The sequence below is a fragment of the Varanus komodoensis genome, unplaced genomic scaffold (assembly GCF_004798865.1).
Source record: "Varanus komodoensis strain SLA01 unplaced genomic scaffold, ASM479886v1 scaffold2, whole genome shotgun sequence".
NCBI classification, from domain to species: Eukaryota; Metazoa; Chordata; class Lepidosauria; order Squamata; family Varanidae; genus Varanus; species Varanus komodoensis.
The window spans coordinates 706,725-721,783 of record NW_025335568.1 but is presented as its reverse complement, the minus strand read 5'-3'; the positions used below and the strand labels follow the sequence as shown (position 1 = coordinate 721,783).

Below are 15,059 nucleotides of genomic sequence, written 5' to 3'. Positions count from 1 at the left end.
GCAGGCAGAGCGAGGCAGCCGAAGAGCGGTAGGAAAGGCAGGCAGCTGTCCCCTGCGGAGGGTGAGAGCAACACAGGGCAGAGGAAAGCAAGAAGCGTTACCTGCTTTATTTTCTGGGCTCTCCAAAGCTAGAAAAACAAAAGACACAGGTCAGCCAGGAAAGCAGCTTCCAGAATCGATGCTCACACGAGACATGACCGTGCGGTGCAGAGGTTCCAAAGGAAGCGTCAAAGAGCACCGCTGGCCTGCCGCTGCCTCGGCCACGAAGCAAGCGGCCACGGAGCCCAGGCATGCCTCCACACGAGCCAGAGCCCCCGGGGGCCACCCGAACACCCGGGAGCAGCCACGCCTCAGGCAGAGGGGAAGAGGCTGCGCCTGCCTCGCAAAGAGCCGGGTGAGGCACCTGCACCGGGCCGCCCAGCCAGTCCTCGTGACACGCCCAGCCGGCGAGGAAGTGGCCACCCGTCCCCCGTGCAGAGCATCCAGGGGCCCAGAGGCCGGAGATTGGCAGGGTGGCCCTCCAGGCCACCCTGGTGCACCTCTGCTCCTGCCTCCGGGAAAAGGGAATGCTGCCGCGGGTCCCGGAGGACAAGGCCCCTCTTCCCACCCCTTCCCGGATGAGTGCGCAGCAGAGATGGGGTGAGGAGCTTCCAGGTGCTGCTGGCGACCCAGCCCCCACCTACCCCCCCTTGCCCCGCACCGGCACACTTCTCTTGCTCGCAGCAGGAGGCGTTTCTGCAGCACGCTGCTGCGCCCAAGCACCACTCCTCTGTGACAACCCCGTGATGGGGGCCCTGCAGGGTCACACCTCAGGGAACCCCAAGAGCCAGGCGCTGGCTGCGCATCGCCGGACAAGCAACACTCATACTAGCTTTGCGCCAAAAGAAGCAGAATGCGGAGCGCACTGCCTCCGAGGATGTTCACGTTCCGAGAATGCAGGCCAAGCACCTGGCTCAGCTCCCCCACCAGGCACCCCCAGGGGAGTCACACGGAAGCGTCCACCGTCCCAGCCGGTGCCAACCTGCAGGGCACAGGGGGCAATGCCCAGCCAGCCTTCCTGCTCGCGGAGCCCTGCCCACGGAGAGCACCCGGCCAGGCCCGGCGCCACCGAGCCCCCCCTCGCTTTCGCCGGGCAAGCAGGTCAAACGTCGAGGGACCGTCGAGCCCGGTGGCGCGCACCTGCCGCCTGGCACGGCCATATTCGGGGGGGAAATGAAGCCGCCGGCGCCCGACTCCGACGGCCTGGCACGCAAGAGGCTGCTTGAGAGCAATGCTGCCCACAGCCTGGCAGCTCCAAGAGGTGCTCTGAGGGGCCCCCTGCTCAGAGGCTGCCCCACCGGGCCTGCCTGGAGGAGCGCACCGGCGGCCACGGGGGCCGGCCTGCCGGTCATTTCTTCGCACCCTGAGCTTCGCAAGGAGCCATTCGGGGGGGGGGGTGCATGAGAAAGAGCGACCCTGTTGAGCTGGGCTGGGAAGCCTCGCACGGCCCGCCACCTGCCCCGCAGCAGGGCCGCTCACTCCCCCAGGCCCCGCCGTGCGCCTTGCTGGAACCAGCACAGTCACAGACGCGAAGCAGCTGCCCAGGCGAGCCCTGGATGTGCCGGGTAATGGAAATTCACAGCACTTAAACAGCGCTTCGCCCATGCTAATTAATTAGTCCTCTCAGAGTCCTCACCCGAAGTCCGGAGAGGGAGCTTTGGGCAGCGGGAAGTGTTCGGGCCACCACAGGGGGGCGGCCCTGCAGGTGAGAAAGGTTCCTGCCACGCTAATTGGGTGCGAAGACGAGGGGGCCTGGGAGGGCCTCCTGAGAGCGGGGCCGGGAAGGGCTGGCCGGGCGGGGGCTCTGCACTCTGCTGCCGCCTGCACACCTCCATCTGGGCTGGGGGGCCCTGCGGAGGGCAGGGCTCTGGGCCAGGGAGGGGCACGGGGAGCGAGAGGCTCGGCCCCAAAGGGGGCAGTGGTGGCGGGGGCTCCAGCTGCTCCCCCTCGCCAAGGCCAAAGCCCCCGCCTGGGTCTCGAGAAGACGCCCGGCTGAGGCTGCGGGCCCGGGGCACATGCGCACCCCTGCCTCGTGCTGGCCTCTGCACCGGCTGTGCGGGTCTCGGCTGACTCGCCGGCCAGCTGCAGCCGCCGGTCCCTGACCCGCTCCTGGGGGCGTGGGGTGACCCGCCGGGGACGCTCCTGCTCTGCCGAGGGCAAAGCCGGTTCCTGGGGCAGACGCTGCGACGGCGTCTGCCCCGACGCCTCCCGGGACCGGCCGGGAGCCCGCTTGCCCGCCTCGGGGAGCCTCCGGCTGCCATGGGCCATTTGCACCAGGAGTCCAGGTGGGGGGAGTTGGGCTGATCTTGCGGGAAGGAGAGGAAGCTGCTCGCTGCTCCTGAGCCGCCAGGGGGGTCTTTTTTAAGCGACCGTGGGGCGCTCCTCCCCTCTCCGGACTTCTCGCCCAACCGCCTCCCTCCTTGCGCCGCCAAAGCCGCCCTTCTCTCCAGCCACCCTCCTGGGCCGCCAAGAGCAGAGAGCTGGAACCGAGCAGAGCGGCTGCCAGCGCCCCCGCGGAGCCAGCCCACGCCGCGTCGGAAGCCTTGGAGGGGCCACCGACCGCCCGCTTCCGTCGCCACGGGACACAGGGACGAGCGGCGCTTCTCCGCAGGCCGGCCGCTCGCTGGACACGCGCTGCAGGGCGGCGGGTCGCGTTCTGCGTCCGCCTCCACAGTCGAGCGGGACTGGACCCCGCAGCTTCGGGGCACGACTCTCCTGAGCAAAGGGCCCCCGCAGGCCCCCGTGGGCGCTGAAATGCCGCGAGGACCGTAAGAGCTGCTCTGCTCTATCCGGCTGACACCCGGCACAGCTCTCGGGGAAAACGCAGGTGGGCCCCACCACCATCTCTGAGGCTTTGGCAGGACGCGTGGGATCGGCACCAAGCCGGGCCCCACGGAAGGGCTGGCACAGCAGGCGTGCGCTCCCCAGGCCACGGCCGCTCCCTTCGGGGCACTCGGGACGCCCCCAGCCAGAAGAACTGGGACGAAAGCCGCCCCCCAGGCAACTGGCGAGGACGGCGACGTTAAAGCCCAGCTTGGCTCCACCAAGAGACCAGCAAGCGTCCAAGGCACTGGTCCACTGGGAGCATCTCAGGCCGTGCCGGCTCACTGCATGGCAGCACCGGGGACCCGGCCCCTCCGGCCCGGAAGAGGGGGCGCCTGGCCTGAGGCGGAGGGCACCGGCGCAGCCCTCTCCAGAGCACAGGCAGGCAAGCGCTCCTCTGGCGGCGTTTCGGATCACGGCTCCCATCAGCACAGCCGATGCGCCAGGATTGTGGACACCGGTGTCCCAGCCACACGGAGCAGCCCAGCCTGCCCAGCCTGCTCAGAGTTTTTCAAGGTGCTTGAAAAAGCTACCATGACCCCAGAGCTGTTTTTGTTGGTATTTTTGCAATCTGCTTAGGGCGTCCTTGGGACTAATTTAATTGAGGAATGTAGGTGGGGGGGGGAAGAAGGAGAGAGAGAGAGAGAGAGCGTCACTCAGAGCAAGCACTGGGGCAGGGGAACGGTGAGAAGCCGGAACGGTCCTCACTGCAACACACTGTGAGCTTCCCGGGGTGGCAGGTCTGCCCGGCTGCTGGCGAGACGGCCCTCCCTCCGACCTGCTGGCTCTCCTGCGCTCCACCTGGCCAAGGTGGTTCTGCGCTGCCGATTAGAGTCACCCCCCTTGAAGTCGAGGGGCTCCTCAGGGCATTGGACATTACAAAGGCGCCAGGCCCTGACGGGTTACACCCGAGAGTACTTAGAGAGTTGGCAGGGGTTCTCTCACACCCTCTGGCCTCCATTTTTGAGGCCTCGTGGAGAACGGGTGAAGCTCCAGAGGACTGGAGGGTGGCATCAGTGGTCCCAGTTTTCAAAAAGGGTAGTAGAAGGGACATGGGGAATTACAGACCGGTTAGCCTTACATCCATTGAAGGAAAAACAATGGAAAGGCTCATAATAGCGAGAGATCTAGCAATGCTAGATAGGGAAGGGAGGCTGGCGGCCACACAACACGGCTTCCGCAAAAACAGGTCCTGCCAGACAAACCTTGTGGGATTCTATGACAAGGTTTCGAGATGGCTAGATGGAGGGGATGCAGTGGATGTGGTTTACCTGCATTTCAGCAAGGCCTTTGACAAAGTGCCCCATGATATCCGGGTTGAGAAATTGAGGGGTTTTGGGATAGACCGATGCACTGCCTCTTGCCTGAGGGACCGAAAGCAGAGGGCTACTGTTAGTGGGGAATCACTGGGATGGCGGATGGTGACAAGCCCTGGGACTGATCCTGTTCAATCTTTTCATCAATGACATGGAAGAAGGGGTGAACAGTCTGCTGATCAAATTCACAGACGACACTAAAACTGGAGCAGTGGCCACAACTCAGGAGCAGGTACTCCAGCTCCAAAAGGATCTGGACAGACTATGGAAGTGGGCAGGAGACAACAGGAAGGCGTTCAGTGTGGGTAAGTGAAAGGTCTTGCACTTGGGGCATAGGAATGGGTGTCATAAGTACAGGTCAGGGGACAAGTGGCTGGAGAGCAGCACTTGTGAAAGGGACCTCGGGGTGCTGGTCGCCTGCAGGCTGAACATGAGCCAGCCGTGTGATGCGGTGGTCAAGAGGGCGAACGCCACCCTTGGTTGCATAGCCAGAAGTGGGGCTTCCAGGTTGAGAGAGGTACCTCTGCCACTCTACACGACTCTGGTGCACCTGCAAATGGAGCATTGTGCTCAGTTTTGGGCCCCTCATTACAGAAAGGATAGAGCCAGGCTGGAGTTAGTGCAGCATAGGGCCACAAGGTTGGTGGCCGGTTTGCAGGGGAAGCCATATGGGGAGAGACTGAGGGAACTGGGTCTCTTCAGCCTGGAGAAGAGGAGACTCAGAGGGGATCTGTTGGCGACATGCAGGTATGTGAGGGGGTGTCACATGGAGGTGGGCAGAGACCTGTTCTTCCCTGAAGAGGAGGGCAGGACGCGCCCCAATGGAGCCAAGCTGAGGGAGCCCAGGTTCCGTTTGGATGCCAGGAAGCACTTCCTGACAGTCAGGACCCCGAGGGTGTGGAATGGGCTTCCATGGGAGGTGGTTGAGGCCCCATCGATGAGGGTGTTCAAGGATAGGCTGGACGTGCACATGGTGGGCATGTCGTGAGCGGAGCCGGCTGGAGCTGGGGGTCAGACTAGATGGCGCGGGAGGCCCCTTCTGACTCGCTGTTTCTATGTTTCTGTTGAGTCACTTTTTGGCATGAGGGAGGGAGGCAGTGGGAGGGAGGGGCAGGGGGTTGCCATACAGGTAGTCCCCAGGTTATGGACTTACAGACGCGTGGCCTGCCATTAACCTCACATGAGTATCTCTTGAGAACTATGTGAGGCATTTGTGATGGGTCATCGGAGAGCACGTAGTTCCCTAGAGATACTCACGGCTTTTCATTCTGCAGTGTCAGCTCAAGCGCACTCAAGAGCCAGTGCGTTTCGGGGCATGTGTGGGGCCTCAGGGATGAAGCCAAACCATGGTGGAACCGTTTCTGGGAAGGGCCGAAGCAGAGGGGCCCACGCGACGCCTCCCTGCCCCTCTGTTGTGGCTGCTTTGAAGGACTCCTCACCCGGGGAAAGCCACTGCTGTGGCTGCAGAGGACTGCCCTGAGCTGGAGGAGGAGCCAAGACCCTCGTGGGCACCCCGTGCTTCCCCGAGAGCAGGAGCCGGAGGCAGAGGGGCTCGCCCCTTAGAGAGCAGGGGGAGGCACGGCTTCAGCAGAGACCCGGATGGGGGGCCTTCCGGGAGGCAGCATGCGGGCACATCTCATCAGCTGCGCTGAGGTGCGGCTGGCCACGAATGAATGCAGGCAGAGCTGCAAACAGCAAGCGGCGTTATCTGTGTTTTCGGACTTCGCTGAAGATGGCCGGTGTCGAGATGCCCGGCCTGTTCGCTGGGCATTCTTCCAGACCCCCGGCTGGAAACTTCGGGAGCTCACTGGGCACATGGGCTTGGCCCCCGGCCCGAAGTGACAGTCTTTAGGAAGGTCACGCAGAGACCGGGGACACCCAGGCCCAATTCGAAGTGCTTACGATAGCATACAAGACCCTACATGACTTGGGGCCAAGGCATCCAAGCGCAGGCCTGTCTCCGTATGCCCCCCCACTCAGTCATGGAGACCCTCATCTGAGACCCTTCTCTGAATCCCCCCCTCATTTGAGTGGTGGGGGGGATGGCTAGGAGAAGGTCCTTTTCTGCAAGAGCGCCCCGCTTGTGGAATGCACTTCCGGGGAGCTTTCTCTTCTCTCATTCCGACACCAGCTGAGGACATTCCCTTTCTGCAAATATTACAGTAAGTTGGCTGGTTTTATAATGGTTTACTATATTGATCTTATGCTACAACTGCCATGTTAAAATTTCAGTTGCCAGATAATTTTATTTATTATGATTGTTTTAATTAGGTTGCTTATATGGCTTTATTATTACGTTAATGCCTGGTTTTATCGTCTTACTGTACTATTTACTGGTAGTTTTTTATTGTTTATATGAAATTGTTTTGTTGTTGCCACCGTGGGCACTGTGAGCTGCCCAGTGAGCCCCACAGCTTATGGGCGCTGCAAATAAACATGGGAAGGAATAAACACTTCAGTCGGCCAGACGTGGGCTGCAGCGGCCTCCCCGCCTACTGCCATCGTGCTGCCTTAGCTAGGAACATACATCCTCCCTGGCCAATACGGTCGTGCAGGCTGTGGACGATGGAATGTGTCGTCCAACGCACCGGGGGGCAGGCTGGGCACGGCCCATCTGCAGACACGGCCGGGGTGCACAAGCCAGCCTGGCCAGGCCTCAAGAGTGGTGAGACAAGAGCCAGCCGAAGACAGAAGCTGAGAGCGCCAATCGACCCGGACAGCAAGGCTCTGCCTGAACCGAGGCGGCTCTCGCACCCCTGCCGGGCCACTGGCCACGGGAGACGGAAGGGGGACGCCTCCTTTCAAGGCGGCGCCTCGTTTTACCGAGGACGGGCCACCGCGCCCCCTTGCCGGCTTCCCCGGCGTCTGGCCGCCGACTGAGGGAGAACGGGGAGAACGGCCCCGAGAGGTGGCGGCAGCAGATCTGCAGGGCTGGAAGTTCAATCTGCCATTCAAATTCTGAAGCTTTACCTGGGACTTGAAACTCGCGTCCTTTGGACTTCTTGGCAGCCTCAGACTGTCAAGGAGGAAATCCCATAAGCTGCCGAACCTAAAGCCCCACACCGCCTCACGCCGGTCCCTGCCAGCTATTGGACAGGGTCAAATATATTGCCTAAAATATCAAACATGGACCCCCCCCGCTCCCCGCCCAGGATCACTGAAGATCCAAATGGGCCTATTCAGTGAACATGGCCAGTATTTGCAGCCCGTGGCTTTGGCTGCCCAGGAGAACAACATGCGAAGAAGGCGCTGGGGCCCCCCCTCGGTCCAGCACCGTGGGCTTGATCCCGCAAAGCCACCCCTTTTCCGCGGGGAAAGCACCCGGCGGCTTTCTGGGCGACACACGAAGGCAGCGAGAACCCCAGTTGCGCAACCCCTGCCGCACGAGCACCACAACGCCCAGCTGCCTGGATGGACGCTGCGTGAGACGCCGGGAGGTCAGTGCGCGGAAAGCGGGGCTGGGGGCGAAGGACGCGCACGTGGGACGCGCACCTAAGCCTCACGTTCCCGGCCGGCAGGGATGCCTGTGGCACACGGACCACCTGCCCGCGAGGGAGCCCACGCTGCGTGTGCGCGGCACCTGGAAAGCAGAGCGTTCCCTCGGATTACCTCTTTGCTGGTGACCCCCGGGGGCAAAGTCCCGCGTTTAAAGTCCTCCAGCAACTGCACAGCTTCTTTGAGGCGACTCTGTAAACAGACAGCAAAGGTTTGATGTTAGCACACAAGACCCTCCGCCGGGAAAATCGAGACAGAGGCGGGACAACGCGCCAAGGCGGCTGCTGTGCTGAGGTGGGGGCTGCCTGGCTGAATTCTGGCATGAGCCGCCTCCCCCCGGGGGCCGGAGCACCTGCACTCCCACTGGTCTGCCGCCCTCTGCAAGCGGGGGCTGGAAGGGGGACACCCACCACCACCATGCCTCGGGGGCTTAACCACCGGCCTGGCCCGGCTGCAGAAGCAGCCTGACCTTCGGGGGGGGGGGCATGGAGCAGGAAGCGGCTGGGGGGCAGGGAGCGCTGGGGGGCAGGACCCGTGACCCAGCCATGGTGGGGGGTCTCAGCCACACTCTTCCGAGCGTTCCCCCGCAGGAGGCCACCCAGCTCCTCTCGCTCCAGGAGCTGTCAGGACGCAGAGCGAGCAAACGGGATCGCGCACCATCACCCGGGCCTCGGCAGGCGGCTCCACACACTGCTCCTGCACGGGCAGGTCCCACGAGGGCAGTGGGCAGACGCCGTTGTGGTCCACGGGCGCCCCCCCCAGCTGGCGTGCAGAGCTGCCCCGGCAAGCTGGACAAACGCAACCAGGCCGAATTCATCCTGCTGCTCTGGTGCATTAATGCCCTGCCTCAGAGCGGGGGGCTCCGAAAGCAATTCCTGCCAAGGCTGCCTGGAGGAGGGGGCCTGGAAGGGCCCCTCAAGGCCGTCAGAGCCAGCCCCTGCCTGGCGCAGGGCCCAAGTTCAGGCATTTCTGCATTCAGTTCGGTGCCCCCCACGCAGAACTCCCTCTGCCAGGAGAAAGGGTTTTTTGATCTGTGTTTCATCAGAGTTCACAACAGGTTTCGACCAAACGTGCCAGGCCGCTGTCTCCGGAGGCGTTGGCCTCTGCCCTGCTGCACCCCACGAAAGCCCTTCACACTCCGCGAAAGCAGGGCAGCCAGTGCCACCAGCCTGCCCTTCAGAGGCGCAGCGTAATTCATTCCTTCCCTTCTCATTCCCCCAAGGACACCCTTCAGTTAGCTAGTCAGAAACCACAGCAAGGAACACGTTTCATCCATGAATTTGTCCAGTTCCCCTTTAAAGCCAGAGAGCCAGTGTGGTGTGGTGGTTAAGAGCACAGGACTGGAACTCAGACGATCTGGGTTCGAGTCCCCGCTCGGCCATGGAGCCAACTGGGTGACTTTGGACCAGTCACAGACTCTCAGCCCAACCTACCTCACAGGGTTGTTGTTGTGGGGATAAGATGGAGGAGCAGATGTAAGCTGCCTTGAGCCCTTTGTAGGAAAAAGGCAGGAAATAAATTGATAAAATCGATAAATAAAGCCACCCAGATGGGTGGCCATCCGTACATCTTGCAGAAGTGAGTTCCACAGTTTCACTCTGTACTTGATGAAAGACTTCCTTCTGTCAGCCCTGAACCTCCCGTCAATCAGCGCCATGAGGTGCTCACTTTCTGTTCTAATAATATGAGAGAGTATGACTTGAAACAATTCCTCATAAAGGTGAAGAAAGAAGCACAAAAGCAGGACTGTCGCTGAATATTAAGGAAACAAAAACATGTTCACAGAAGAATCACAGAACTTTACTGTCAACAGTGAAGAAATCGAAATGGTGAAAGATGTCACGTACCTCGGCTCAGTCATCAATTCAAAGGGCGACTGCAGCCAAAAAATTGGAAGAAAACGGAGACTTGGAAGGGCAGCAGTGATGGCACCAGGAAAGACCAAGCGGAAGGACATTTTACCGGAGACCAAAGCCAAGAGCGTGCGTGTTGTCATGCTCCCAGTCACAATGCATGGGTGTGAAAGCTGGACAGAGAAGGAAGTCGATCGGAAGAAAAGCAGTGCATTCAAAACATCGTGCTGGAGAAGCGCTTCTGTGCACACCCTGGACCCACAGAAAGACCAACAAGTGGGCCTTAGGTCAACTCAAGCACAGCATTCCTTAGAAGGAGGACGAATCTGAGGCCGCCGCACTTCAGGCACATCATGGGAAGGCGAGACTTGCTGGAGAAGACAATCATGCCAGGGAAAGGTGAAGGCAGGAGGTGGAAGGGAAGAGCAAAGACGAGATGGACGGACGGTGTCGGGGAAGCCACGGCACGGAACTTGGGAGAGCTGAGCAGGGCTGTGACGGGCAGGTCACTTTGGAGCGATTCCTTCAAAGGGTCACCATTAGCTGGAGACAACTTGACAGCACGTGACAAAATTGATAAGGGAGAAGGGGAAATGTCTCCTCATACTGGCTCATATTCTGCTTATGATTGACAACAATTCCAAGATCCTTCTCACTTGCAGTACCATTAAGCCAAGTATTCCTCATCTTATCATAGAAGAGCAGAGTTGGAAGAGGCCATGAAGACCATCAGGTCCAACCCCCTGCTATTGAAGGACACCAGTTCACACCACCCCACTCAGAGGGCGGCCCAGTTTCGCCTTGAATGTCTCCAGGGTGGGAGAGCCCACCGCCTCTCCAGGCAGCTGGATCCCCTGGCATATTGTTCTGACAGTGAGGAAGCTTCTCCTGATGTCCAGCCTGAATCTGGGCTGCTGCAACTAGACTTGATTCTTCCGCGTCCTGCACTCCGGCATCAGCCAGAAGAGACCTCCTTCTCTGCGACAGCCTTTGAGGTACTTGCAGAGGGACCCCATGTCTCCCTTCAGTCTTTGCAAGACTGAACATGCCCAGCTCCCTCAGTCTCTCCTCATACAGCAGTGTTTCCAAACTGTGGATCATTTTTGTTGCCTTCCTCTGGACCCTTTCTAATTTTTTTTTTTTTTGCATCTTTCTTAAATCTTGATGCCAAGAATGGGAAACAGTATTCCAGACGAGGTCTCAGTAGCAAGTAGTATAGGGGAACTTCTACTTCTTGTGATTTGGAAGTAATACTTCTGTTAATGCATCCCAAAATAGCACTTGCCCTTTGGGCAGCTGCATTGCGTTGCTGGCTCCTGTTTAGCCCATTGTCCACAACTACTCCAAGATCCTTTTCTCTTTCAGTTCTGCTGAGCCACGCGTTCCTCATCTTGTCTCGATGCGTCTGGTTTCTCTTTCCCAGGTGGAGGACTTGGCGCTTGTGCCTACTGAATCTCATCCTGCTGCTTTCAGCCAAGTGTACAAATTTGTCAAGGTCGCCCTGGATCTTCATTCTGTCTTCTGGGGTGTTTGCTATTCCACCAGTTTTGCATCATCGGCAAATGCGATTCTCTTTCCTTGTACTTCCTCGTCTAAATCATCAATGAAGATGCTGGAGAGCACTGGGCCCAGGACCGAGCCCTGCGGCGCCCCGCTCGTCACCTCCCTCCAGTCTGAGAAGAATCCTGCAAGTGTGCAGCTGGTTCCCTTTTCCTGAGTGCAGAACTTGGCATTCGTCTTGCTGACTTTAGTTCTGTTGTTTTCAGCCCAGCGCTCCAGCCCAGCAAGCGCACCTTGACTCTTCTCTCCGCCTTCAGAGTATCTGCTGTCCCACCCCGTTGCGTGTCATCCGCAGTTGTGATCATCCTTCCTGCACTTCCCCATCGAGTCATTAATACAGAAGTTGCAGAGCCCTGGTCCCAGGATGGTACCTTGCGGCACCCCGCTCGTTACATCTCCCCAATTCGAGAAGCCGCCACTGACGGGCCCGCTTTCAATCCAGCTCTGTGACCAACAGTGGCTCCTCCTGATCGTTGTTTCATCCAGTCCATGTTTAGCCAGTTTGCTGATCAGGGTGTCATGGGGCATTTTGTCAAAAGTTTTGGCAGAGCACCGCCTCAGCCCATCCGGAAGGCTACCCAATCAAAAAATGAAATTAGTTTGGCAGGACTTTTCTTGAAAAAGTTTGCTCAGAGATGTGTGGTGCCAAAGACTGAAACATGCCTGCAACCATTTTTTTAGGCTGGTAAATATATCAAGGAGACCAGAACAGGCCTCTGCCAGACTATTTCTTTTGTTAATGTCTCTGAGATGATCACAGGTTTGCGGATCAATTAATTGCATCTGAAAAAGTTACTTGCGTCTTCTGGTGCTATTGAAATTGATTCTGAAACATTCCTTGTTTCGTTCCATGCTTATGGCAATCAGGGAATCAGTTCTGGAATCCACCCCGCTGATGTGTCTTTGATGTCTTTCAACGCTGGATTGTAAATTTCTGTCTTTCCCAAGTGTTAGTTCATTTCAGCATGAGAAGTCTGAAAAGTGACTTCCATTAATTTGCTTCACAAAAATGTTTCATTTTGCTCCAAAAGCTTTCCATTCAGAACGGATGTCCCACACAAGCTTTCTCTCCCCCACAACCTTAGACTGAATGTGCTCAGCCGCTCTGTGATATCGGTTAAGAAAGCCGAATCAACATCCAACCGGAGTCAGAAAGTACTTCTTGACCACCTCTGCCCTTGAGAAAGACATCGACTTCTCAACGACGACCAAAACAAGCTTGAGGACGCTGCCGCTGCGACTGAGCCACCCGACCTCTGCGTGATGCAAGACATCTCCACATTCTGCATCTATCTCCGAGAGAAATTTTGAAGCTGACGATGAGAATGGCCACGATGCCTGATGCAATTAACGTTGGATACAATAGGCGGGACACTTTCCCACTGGCGACTCTCGCCACACAAGGCCTGCTGGTGGATGATGCAGTGAAACCGCGTGGGAAGTGTGGCATTTAATTCCAGCATCTCTTCGTTGCTTCCTGCAACGGCACCAGCTTTGCTCCCCACATTTCTTGCACCATCAGTTGTGATGCTGCTCCATTTATCCCAACTCAGACCCAGCTTTTCTGCTGATGCACACACCTTCAGGAACGTTTTCTGTGGTTGTAGTGCCTTTCCAGCTCTGCATCACACACAATTCTTCCGTAACTCCCAAATCGGAATCTATCCCTGATCAATTTTAGTGGCTGAGCAGCATCTATAGTGCCGTTTGCTTGCATCTCATGCCAAAGGAAAAAATCGAAACGTTGTGCCTTGACCATCGGTAACATATGCAGCTCTCCTCCTAGTTCTTCAAGACGGCTGGTGATTGTAGCGGCAAACAAACTGGCACAACTACCTTCTCGGGAAACACCCTAACAGGACACCTTATCAGGGTGTCCAAAGACAGGCTGGACATGCGCGTGGTCGGATGTCATGAGTGGAGGGGGGGGTCAGAGTAGATGCAGGGAAGACCCCCCCAACCCACTCTGCTTCTGTTTCTACTTTCCCTCTGTCACTTTTCGCCACGTACTTCCTAGCAAAGGGCCTGCCATTCCCAGCAATCCATTCAGCAACGCGACAGCTGGCCCAGCGTGCTATTTTGCCGCAAAAACGTTCATTTTTAAAGAGAATTTAACTTGTTCGCCCGCACCTCTCCTTGAAATATGGAGCAGCTCTTGTGATGGGATTCCAAGTGCCTTTTCAACATTGTACTCCTTTAATACTTTCAGGACCTGTCAGGCAAGTGGCTTTATCCTTGTTTAAAACCAAGCAGCCCCCGGCAGTCCATTTGTCAGTGCAGACATGGTGCTCACCCGCAATTTTTCGCTTCGTTGAAACAGCGCTTTCCCTTGCAGACATCCTCTTACACGATTTTTTTAGCAGAGCCACAGTTGCCAAGTTTCAACAGGATCCTCGGGTAAATAAAAATAGGAGAAGGCTAGTGCTGGGGCCTCACTCTTCCCTTCCCCATCAAATCAGGCCTGCTCGGGCTGCCGCTAGCTGGGAATCTTCATTTCGACCGCGGCAAAGAAGGGAAGGGAGCCGTGCCGCTGCGGTTCCCGGGAATACCGGGCCGGGTGCACAGGCGGGAAGAATTTTTTAAAAATGGGTTCTGGATCCGACCTGCCAGATGGCAGGGTTGCAGTCCGAAGTACATTGAAATGTGAGATCTGTTTCTTAACAAGCACACGGACTCGAGGGTTCAATCGAGGCTAAGACTTCAAAACCTGGGGGGCCTCCAGAAAGGGGCAGGGAGGGAGGGAGATGAAGGAAAGGCCAGCCCCGCCCCCCGGAGTAGAGGAGGTGCCCTTGAGCCAGCTTCGGATTATGTGTGGGGCGCACCCCTGCCTGCCAGCCAGGCCTTGTTCGTGAGAAGCAGACGCGCAGCCAGGGAAGGGCACCCGGCTGGGGGAAGGGGCGGGAAGGGGACCCCGAGCTGCCTGCTCCGAGAGATGGGGCCACACGGCTGCCCCGCTAAGGGCTTCCCCACGGGCAGGGCAAACCAGCCCCTGGGCCAGCCACGCGGGCGAAGCACAGCCCCGCAGGGGCCACATCCAGCCGTTGACAATCCCACAGGGAGCCAGCATGCGGGGGCTCTCCGGCTTGGGGCGCGTTTTCCCCATTCGGAAATGGCGGACTGCTTCTCCTAAGGCTTCCACTGGTGACGGAGATGCAGGCGAAGCCAGGCCAGCATGTGGGGCTGGCCCCACCCTCTGCTCCGATGTGGGCCCGAAACAGGAGGCAGCCACAGGCTGAAGGGAACCTGCCCACAGCCACCAAAGGGCTCCTCCGCCCCGGGGCTTAAACCAGTGCTGGGCATGCGAGAGCCGGGAGGAGCCGGACGGGGCCGGAAGGGAAGGCGGCACTCCCAGAGAAACAGTGGTGGAAGCGGCTCCAAGCTCCCAGTTTGCATGAAGCCGGCAAACACATGCGGCTTGGGATTCGGGGAGCCAGGCAATGCGGACGGGCGGGTGGGCCATGCACCGCCTGGATCGGGTCCCACGGAGGCATCCAAGGAAGTCCAGACCGAGGCGCAGCTCCTGCTCCCAGTGACGGTGTGTGCACTAGTGCTGGCACAGAGGAGCATGACGCATGGAGCACGAGCAGGGGTGGGGGAGGCTTCCATGTCCTGCCTGTGCGCCTTCCCCGGGGCACCTGGGCGGCCACGGGGGCAAAAGGAGGCCGGGCGAGCGAGTGCAGTGCTTTCGATGCTCTCGTGCCCACGGACCGCCATTCTCCCCTCGAGGTGAAGGAGAACGCCCCCACATTTGCTCCACTGCCGTGCCCGTCATGGATTGTCCCATTTAACTCAAGTGAGCTGCGGCTTCTGGCAACTGCTTCCCACGAGGAAGCGCAACAGAAAAAGTGGGGTTTTGCTTTGGCAGGGAGAAAAGGGAGGACCGAGCTGACACGCTGTTGACGCGCTCCTTCCGCCGCGGCAAAACAAGAACTTTCCCGTCCATTCAACTCAGAGGCAGCAGCCTGCCATGCGA

The 15,059-nt window shown here is 58.7% G+C and overlaps 1 protein-coding gene across 1 annotated transcript in view; it reads right to left on the bottom strand.

The window, feature by feature from the left end:
• The window catches only part of SFXN5 (sideroflexin 5), a 74,360-nt gene that overhangs the window by 38,329 nt on the left and 20,972 nt on the right, over positions 1–15,059 (bottom strand). The window contains exons 3-4 of the mRNA XM_044429525.1: positions 7,788–7,865; positions 102–128 (exon numbers count right to left, since the gene is read on the bottom strand). Of these exons, the coding sequence (XP_044285460.1) occupies positions 102–128; positions 7,788–7,865 (105 nt within the window). The remainder of the gene's footprint in view (positions 1–101; positions 129–7,787; positions 7,866–15,059) is intronic.